Genomic DNA, 9,765 nt, shown 5'->3' with positions numbered 1-9,765 from the left:
CGCGCACACGCTCAAACTCGCGCGCCGGGTCTCGTTTGGTCGCGGTGCTCTAATGACATGATTTTCATGTTCTAGTTTCCATTAAACTCTTGCTTTCTTTTGGGACGCCGCGGACGAGATATCGAGCGAGCTCATCTTTCACTCTTATTTTCGTTCGATTCTCTCCGCCACCGGCCTCCGGCTTCTTTCATTAAATTTTTGTTGTCCGTGCTGCCCCGCGAAACGCTGGAAATTGAACTTTCGGCTTAAGCTTCGTTTTTCCCCTCTCGCGCCTGCCGCGGTTCCGCATCGCTTTTAATTAATCACAGGGGTTAGCCGTCCTCGCGGCCGATTACGAATTCCGTAATCGAGTCCGATAATCGGAATTCGATGCGAATTCAATTTCGCGACGCTCGCATACGCGACGCGTGTTCCGCCGGTGATTTACGCCTGGTAATTTCACGGGGTGGAAAAGCGGTCCTAGGGAAATTTTCACTCGCCGGAGAATGGTCGGCGAGGCGAGGCTCGATCTCTATTTTTCCCACCGCGCGAGATCGAGATCGGGATTCCCCTCTATTGTTCCCAACCACGGGAATTACTTTCGCTGCTTTCGATTTTCACGACGGCTGTGATTTAACGGAGACAACTCGGCCGCGCGAGCACGACTTTCATCCTCGCTCGATTACGGCTCGTCCTCCTCCTCGTCCAGCCCGTTATTTCGCCGCGAATTAGAATTACAGTCCGGACGCGATCGCTCGGTGAACGCGGGCAGGTTCCGCTTTCCTCTTCCCTCTTTCCTCTTTCCTCTTTGTCTGACTCGCGTGGATCGTTGGTCACAGCGACGACGACAACGACGACCAGGACGAAATCTCGGAGATCGATAAGGGGAATTAGGAACGAGCTCGGGTTTAGGAAACTGGCAAAACACGAAAATCGTCTCTCACCCGTCCAAGTCCAGTTTTTAGCGGCGTTTATTATTTATTGTTCGCAGAAGTGGCTCGAATTATTCCCGAGCGTTCTAGCACGCCGCTCCACGTGCATGTGAACGTATCACCGTAAACCAGATTCAAGATCAGGTTCAGCAAGTTTGCTGGGAACATCAAAGTAGAATATAAATCTCGCTGCTTTCCACTTACTTTCTTGGGGGCATTTGCAAAGATTTGCGACACGCGTTCCCCGCGACCGAGCTGCCGATCGAAAGTGAATCGCTCGAGAAGTGGGAAACTGCTCGACGCTTTCGTCGCCGTTTACTCGCTTCGATTGCCCGTGCAGACGAGGACAGCCGCCGCGAGAAGGACGAGAAATATAGGATCGTTGCGAGTATAAGTTTCGTAGAAGTCATCGAGTAGTCCATTCGATTTATTACGACACTCGGGCTTATATAAGGGGAATAGATTCAGCCGAAGAAAACTGAAATGTCACGATCGATCGTCGATCCAGCCGGGAGGAAAAGAAACGGAACCGCGCCTCGCGAGCCACTCGCGCCGACTCGCCACGCGTTTCGAGCCTTTGTCCAGCTGGAAATTTTTCAACCGTCCATCTGGGACGCGTGACGGACGCGTTGCTGGATACGTCACCGGACACGCGATCGCGAGGGTAAAAATCGGAAAAACGGGGATTCGAGCGGCAAAAAGTGCCAGACGAGGGAGTTTTCCTCGACGGATAGGTTGTATCGAGTGGAGGCGCTCTCTCTCTCTGTACACACGCGTCGGACGACGCGGTAAAAAGCTGTTTTAAAAAGGGCAATTGACCGTGAAAGGGTGGCAAAAAGTGTGCCATGGATACAGGACACGCGGCATTGTCTGGACAAAGGCTGACACGACGATTCGACGCGGAAGGATCCGAGGTTCTTTGCTTGGTCCACGTTCCTTCCTTCGATTTCGTCCTGTCAGACCTTCGTACGGTTCTTCGCGGGCTGTTTTACGCCGCGAGCCGATCGCTCCTCGCTACGATTGGCGAACGCGTTACAATGCAGCCTGTTTTGCACACTGCCAGGCATTTTGACGAGCGTTCGAGGGGCCACCCGAAGGAAATTGCTTTCTTTATTTCGCCTCGAGGACGCGCCGGCCAAACGATCTTCGATATTCTCCCTATTAATTCCCTTTTCATCGAGCGGAGATTGTAGATACAAAGAATTATCGGGGGAAACGCGTCGAGCCGCGGAAAAAATGACGTTTTCGACAACCGTGAAACCTCTACTCTCCGGTCTCTCTCTCTCTCTCCCTCCCTTTTCCTCTCTCTCTCGATAGTCGAATGGAAGATTTTGTCCTTTTTTTCCCCCCTGGTGGAATCACGTGCTCGGCCTTCCGAGCCGGTAGTTTCTTTTGGGTCGCTCTGTACGACAACGTGCACGCTGGCATTGAGTCGTAGTCGTAGTAGAATAGAGCAACTAACCAACTAACCACGAGACGTCAGTAGGACAGTGAAAGGCGACCTAGACCAAGTCTCTCCGGCGCAACGCTGTTGGAACTTGACGAGGAACGCCGCTGTTTTCGTGCACGTACGTGCCGTCACGGTGTCCAGGTGTTCGTGTATCGCGTCTCCGCGGCCCAGCCGATCTTTCCGACCCGATACCCACGAAATCCGCCCAAATCCCGACTAAATCCCGACCGAGAAACCCCCTCCTCGAGGAGTCGCCGATTTTTCTCCCGCCTGCCGATCGTTCCACGCAGTTAGCGACCGATCAGAGATCGTTCGGTACAGTTGTATTTCAGCGGCGTAGTGAAAATGGTAATTCGAAGAGGCATTATACGCGTCGCGTTCTCCAGCCTCGATTAAGCGCGAAGAGGTGGTATTAGCTGGGACGTTCGAACGTTGATTAGTCGGGTAAATGGGAGGAAAAGGATGTCTCGACGAGCAACGGAAGATCGATAATCGAATAATAAGAATAATAGCGGCTGGCAAGTATTATCGCCGCGAAGCACGCACGTGGGCTCCCAGCGAGAGAACTCTTACGAGATATTTGAGTCCCCATTCAAGCCTACGGCGGCATACCACCGCAATTTATTACCGGAAATTTCTTTTCTCGTTGCATCATAGCTGGTTCCACCGGCGGCAGCCTATGACACCCCGAAACGAAATCCCGATGCCAGAGGAATTCCTAATTGGCCGCGCGAGAAATCGCGCCGATCCTCCTCCTCGTCGTTCACGGATCGCAGCCTTGGCACTCGTTTCGAGCAACCACTCTTGCTTTCCCGGGATCGTCGCGTCCCTCTTCCTACCGACTATTCGGAAATTTCGGAAATCTCTACCCCCCTCCCTCCTCTCCAGTACGCGCGATAAATCTCCGGCGAATAGAGTGGAAGAAGCGAGCGAATAGCCGGCCTAAAATTATCCTCGTTCCGGCGGCGATAAACAAACCGTTTCGTTTAAAATAACATCCCGAAAGGATCCTTCTCGTTGTGGTAGGAAAAAAGGAAAAATGCGTAACTGTTGCACGGGTCGCGGAGGAAAGGTCGGGCCTGGTCCGGCGTGGAAACCGGCACGGCAGAGTCGACGATAAATATTCATAAGCCGATTGCCGGGGAAAAAAAGCGCGGATAGGATCGGTCGGAAAACGATTAAAACGGTAGATTTCGGCGACACGTGATTCATCGACGGGGCATCCTGCGCGCTGGAATCGGCCATTGCCGCGAAGATTTTCACTTCAGGAGCCGGTTGTTGTCCGAAAAGGATTTACGATCGGCAAAAAGGCAACTGCCACGGGAGTTTCGCCATCGAGAACGCGGCACGAGAGAGCCCGAGAGAGCCCGAGACACACGCGCGCTCTTCTCCCGGGGCCCTTTCGATTTCGTTCCGATCGCAGCCGAAGATGTCGACATTGCCCTCCTTAACCGGCGAAAGTTCCACCGGTTAATTGAACTTCTTAATCTTCCACCGGCCCCCCGCGTCCCGCGTCCCCCCTCCCCCCGCGTCTTGCTCCTCCCGGGGAATTTCGCTTGACCAATTCGCTGCTGGCAGCCGTGATTAAACGCCCCGTACCCCCGTTCCAGATTTTATCTCTTTTCGGGTAGAACGCGCAGATATCGGGGCTCTAAGTGAAAAACGCGTTAACCTAAACGCCGGGATATATAATCCTCTCTCCTCCTCTGCTAGGTTCCGTTTTGGCCGGTCCTCTGCTCCTCGGCGGCGATTTATGGCGGGGTTGGAAGTTCGAGGCGACCGGAGGAGGACGGTGTCGGTCGGTGTCGGTCGGTGAATTAACGACGCAGGATTCCACGAGATTAGAGAGACTCTGTCCCGAAGGCCTGGTTCCCGGAACACGTTAGCCAACGCGCAGGAACAAGTCCGCGTCAAAACAAACGTTAATGACGATAATTAAATTTTTTATCTCACCGGAGACCGGGCGTTTGGCCGGCGAAAGAAAGATGATTTATCGCCGGTGGACTTCCTGCACGGAATTAGGCGTCAAGGTTGCGCTCGGCGTCGCCGGGGCCCGTTTCGTGGGGAGCAGAGTCGAATCCGATCAGGGTCACGGGTAACAGAGTCGAAAGCGTGCCCCGGTTGACGGAAATCTCGGGATCGCGTCGGTAGGGAGCGGCAGGGAGCGGCCCGGAGCGGAATAAACGGACGCGGAGAGGAAGGTTGTTCCCTCGACACGTGTGGAATACACGGGGGGTACCCTGGCAGCGCGCGACGTTCAAACATTAACGGGTCAATGGCGCGGCGGAACGACACTGCACCGTAAACACATTCGTATTCTTGGACAGTGTTTCGGAGGTCGGTTACCGTGCGCGGCCAATTAACGTCGAAATAAAATCTGCTCGTGCGCCGTTCCTCGCGTTTTATTATCATGCGCGAGCCCATTCGACAGGAAGTTTCTTGGCCGGACGCCTCTCGAATCGTTTCGCCCGCTAACCAAATCGTTCCTCCATCTGCCAGCCGAGCCTTCTTCTTTCCCATGTCGTTCTCCCTTCGTTCCTCGACCGGAAAATCCATTCGACCGGAAATCGGTACGTCTTTCATCGTCTGTTCTCGGAAAGATATTATCTCTACGAACGATCGAAGAATTTCTCGAATTTTTTTATCGTATCCTCGGTGAAAAATAATTCTGCGCGAATTTGAAACTTCGTTTAACGGTACGGTAGTAACGAGTGTGTCGGAGAAACGGTTGAAACGGTCGGGTGGAACGGAGAAATCGGCGAGGAGTACTTTCGGAGCACCCGTTGTGTAGCCTAGCTACGTGTTCTAGTCCGCAGACTCCTACTCACTGTCAGTGAAAACCGCATCGGTAGGATAGTCGGTGCAATGGAACGCGAGGGAAATGAGAAAAGTCGGGCACCGATGAAAGTGAGAGGACACCGGCTACAGGCTGTTTCAGCCAGCCTGTTTCCTTTCCGTCAGCCGCCGCCGCCGCGGAGAAAGGATCTCCGTCGCGGCGCTCTTCCCCTTTTTATTTGCAACCGAATCCCGCGCAGGATCGCGTGTCCGGCGATTACTTTCTAGAGAATCGCGCGATAGACCGCCTCCGCCGTTGCGTAGAAAGTCGACGAAATTTCGTAGGGGATAGGCCAACCTCCATTCTTCCTTCTCCCTTCTCCCTCGGGAACCGAGCCGCGGAATTTCATTTACCGTGGAACAAAGCCAATCGCGATTTCGCAGAAACACGGTGGATGACTGCGGAGAGAGAGACCGCCGTTATAAATAATGCCGTGACGCACATAAGTTAGACATTCAAAAATACGAAGCGCATCTCGAAAGCGTCTCGAACCGATGATAAATCGCGACCGCGAGTTTGACGATTTATTCCTGGACACCTTTCGGCCGCGTTTTTTTCTCCCCCTCGAGCCGGAGAAATCGTTGCGGTTATACGGAGAATCGCGAACAAATATCGATGACGTTTACGAGGACCGACGTTTAAAAACACGAACGCGCGGATCGGAATCGTATTCCGCGAATGCCGAACGATCGTAATCGTTGTTGATCGTTGCTAATCGAAGAATCTATTTTCACAGGTTGACCGTTCGAATGAGAGTGGTTTGAGCGGTGGAGAGGATCCTCCGACGAGGAAGAATCCCGGCTAGAGGGTGCAAACGGGTGCTAGAAGAGGGTTAGGAAGAAGCGAGAGAGTGAGAGAGAGTGAGAGAGTGAGGAGGGAGCGGAGAAGAGCGCGGATTGATCGCCGAGGGATATAATGGCGGGCGAGGACACGCAGATCCTGGCGAACGGAAACGTGGAGGCGCTGACGATAATCCCGCCGAAGATGGCGAATGGAAACGGGCTGATCTGCGGGAAGCAGCACAACAACAACGGCTCGATACCGAATGGGAAGCTGCACGAGATCGCTGGTACGGAAAACGGCAAGCTAATCATGTCCGACGAGAAGTCGAGCAGTCTTCACACGGAGTTCGACGACGCCGATGTCTCCTGCGGCTGGGGCCCGTGCAGGCCACATTGGCTTCAGTATTTCGCCACGAAGCAGGCCTTCCTGGTCACCTTCTGCATCACCTGGGTTGGTTTCGGTTAGCTCTTGGTCAGCTCTTGGGTTAGACACTCGAGATTCCAATCGGAGATTTCAAACGCCGAATTTCGGTTCTCTTCGATCGGAGAAGTTGTTCGAATCTCGTCGCGGTTCAAATTCCGTTTGAATTTTCCAGGTACTTCAGGGAATGTACTACACGTACTTCGTCTCGGTGATCACGACGATCGAGAAGCTGTTCCAGATTCAGTCGAAGACCACCGGTATCATAATGTCAGCGACGGAGATCGGCCAGATCGGTTCCTCTCTCCTGCTTACGTACTACGGGGGCCAAGGTCACCGGCCTAAGTGGATCGCTTGGGGCATGATCCTGTTCGCGGTGAGCTCGTTCACCTGCTCGATGCCCCATTTCATCTTCGGCGAACAGCTGATCCATCAGAACGAGATGTTTTTCAGCGGCGTCGAGGGCGGCGATCCGAACAACACCGACCCGATTCCCGCGAACCTTTGCAAACTGCAGGATCGATCGGAGAACGCCACGCTCGACAGGTAAGCCACGCTTCTCCTTCTCTCTTCCTCTCTCTTCCTCTCTCGCTTCCGCGTTTCTCGCCGCGGATTTCGTCGAACAGCCGAGAACGAAGGAGAGAAAAAGGGAAAAAGGCAGCCGGGGTCTCGAAATTATGCAATTTCTCCCCGACCCGTTTCTCTTTACCCACCTCCGTTCCCTCGCGATCGATCGTGCCTTTTTTTAAATGGGTTAGGTGCCGGTACCTGGCCGCTCGATCTCCGCGCGCGTTTATGAATAAAAAGAACAATTAACACGCCACGTTATCGCGAGGCGAACTGGCTCGGACAGCCGCGCGATCCGACTAATCGTTTCTTAGACCTGCCGATATCGCTTTTATCTCATCTCTTTTTCTCGAAAGCTGGAACTCGTCCACGGCGTCGGCCCAGATGAACAAGATGAACTCCTGCGAGGGCGACTCGTTGACGAAGCAGAGGATACAGATCAAAATAACGACGGTGGTCCTGGCTATATTTTTCGTCTCCCTGCTGGGCGTTGGAATGGGTCAGACGGCGGTCTACACCCTCGGTATCCCTTACATCGACGACAATGTGGCCAGCAGAGAAAGCCCGCTCTATTTCGGTAAGCACACCATCGCCGCGTCCCTTTTCAAAGGCGTCGCGCGCCGCGACCAAAGGGGAGGAAACGGAAAAGCCAGGCATGGTTTTTTCCACCGCCCCGCCGGCACGATCGCGCCGATCTTTCCCTTCGATTATCCCCGTCCATTGTTACCTTATCGTCGGAATTTCAGAGTCCACGAGAATTTGCATACTCACGGAACACGGCGTCGATGTATTTTGTTACAGCGATTACGATCGGAGTGCGGATCCTCGGGCCAGCCCTAGGCTTCATTCTGGGCTCATTGTGCACGATGATTTACGCGGATTTGTCGGCGAATCCGCAAATCACGCCGACGGACCCGAGATGGGTCGGAGCATGGTGGCTTGGTAAATTGAAATTTCTTACTTACTTCCTTACACGAACCTCGTGTTTCCCGAGACAAGCAGCCTTTGGCCTTTGTCTCGTGATTAATCGTCTCTCCCTCTGTCCCTTTGTACTCGTTTTTAATTCGAGATACCGGAGAAAAATGTTGAACAGCGACGGAATTGGGTTGTTGCAGGTTTGGTGCTAATATCCGCCATGCTGATGTTGGTCAGCATAGGAATGTTCGCGTTCCCGACGCGGTTGCCCGCGAGCAGAACACCGCCGAAACGGGCGGATGCGAAAAAGCCTAGTCTCCGAGGTAAGCCCTGATTTATCGTGGCGACGCGAATTGTTCGTCAGGGAGGCCGGTGTTTAAGCTCCGACCATCGGATCAGAGCGGTTTAATTTGATTTTATGGCTTCCCGTAAGCCGTTCCGCGCGCCCCCTCCCCCGTGTTTCGTAGCCGTGCCGCAAAATTGCCCGGGGAAGATTCGACGAGGAAGATAAAAGTATCATCGGACGTCCCGAAACCGTCTATTAATCGTAGCCCAGGACGCGTACGCGTATATCCGGTCGTTGGGTTCGTTCCGTTCGCGACTATGCAACCAATGGCCCCCTCGCCTCGTGCAAACATGGCTGCCGCTATAATTTTAGGCTACTTAACGTATCATCACCGGTGCGACGCGCCGCGGCAACAAGGAAGTTCGATCTTACCCGATTTCACGATGATATCGGCGATTTCGCAAACGGTAAATATTCGCGCCGGACTCGCGTTGGTCTCGGCCATTAGCGTTTCGGTACCGTTCGATTATTTACGTTTCCACGCGAGAAACCAGATATACCAGAGGCGAATGACGCGCGCGATCGTCGCCGATATTCGCAGATATTCGCGCGTGTGTTCTCTCCGGCGGAGAGCGAGACAGTGAGGGGCATTATGCATTCGGTGGACGTTTATCGGGACGAAAGGACGGGCCAATAAGATGATCTTTGAAGCGTGAACCTGGCAGTCAAGGTCACCGGCGAATTTAGGTTCGCAGAGCCGGCGCGGCGCGTCTGTCCGTTGGATCGTGAGCACGCAGGCTAACGCTTTCTGAAACACGGGCCAGCCCTTTTCTGGGAACCCTTTTGCGCCTGGGACAACGGGGCGACCCTTGGCGCGTTTATTCTTGGTCCGCTTCGTTGAAACTTTCGATCGAAGGCCGCGCGCCGGCCGCAGCAACATCTGTTCCTCGAGGAGATCGATAGGAAACCCGGGATTCCAGCCGAGAGCACCGATTCCCGAGCTTTCGATCCGTTCGGAGAAAAACCGCGCCGGAATCCTCGAGGATCGCGAGATCGTGGGAAACGGGGCGAATTCGCGCGGCTTTTCCGTCTACTCGCCGCCTCCTTTTTACCCTTGACCGACAATGTCCCGGAATGTGGTCCCTGACGGAGCGAGAGCTGCTCGAAATGCGGCACGAGTCGCATCGATAATGAAACTCGTACGTTCCAGTGCAGCACGTGCATTTCTCTGCCGTTGCAGCCCGTGCACACGTTTGCTTAAAAATAACCCCGGTCCCCGACTTTGAACCTATCTATACAAACCGATAGACGCGCGAGGGCGAGGGCGCGTTCCGAGGACAAAAATTATCCGCAAACTCGGAGGAAACGCGGTTAATTACGGGAAGAAGAGGAATCGCGAGGCGTCGTCGGCGTGGAGAGGCGGCGCTCGGCTCGGATCGGCGCGCCGCGGCGAGAAGGTAGCGAAGCAAATTGCTCGTATTTTCGAGGGAACGCTTGGCCCTCGAAAAAACTCCGGCGCGCATCCGGCCGGGAGGAGGATAATTTCCCCGCGGGGCGGTGGATCACGCGAGGAAGAGATTTAAAAAGAGGAGAAGAG

The 9,765-nt window shown here is 54.1% G+C and overlaps 1 protein-coding gene across 1 annotated transcript; it reads left to right on the top strand.

Moving 5' to 3' along the window:
* Positions 1–6,112: 6,112 nt before the first annotated feature.
* LOC143220458 (solute carrier organic anion transporter family member 74D-like) lies at positions 6,113–8,865 on the top strand. The gene is made up of 7 exons (XM_076446101.1): positions 6,113–6,430; positions 6,576–6,946; positions 7,324–7,544; positions 7,769–7,909; positions 8,083–8,205; positions 8,316–8,683; positions 8,770–8,865. Exons 1-7 carry the CDS (start codon positions 6,113–6,115, stop codon positions 8,863–8,865), a joined length of 1,638 nt encoding a protein of 545 aa, XP_076302216.1.
* The last annotated feature ends 900 nt before the right edge of the window (positions 8,866–9,765 follow it).

The sequence above is a fragment of the Lasioglossum baleicum genome, unplaced genomic scaffold, assembly GCF_051020765.1.
Source record: "Lasioglossum baleicum unplaced genomic scaffold, iyLasBale1 scaffold0987, whole genome shotgun sequence".
In the NCBI taxonomy this organism is placed as follows: domain Eukaryota; kingdom Metazoa; phylum Arthropoda; class Insecta; order Hymenoptera; family Halictidae; genus Lasioglossum; species Lasioglossum baleicum.
Note: the sequence above shows the minus strand (reverse complement) of the source record. Positions and strands in the feature narration are given on the sequence as shown.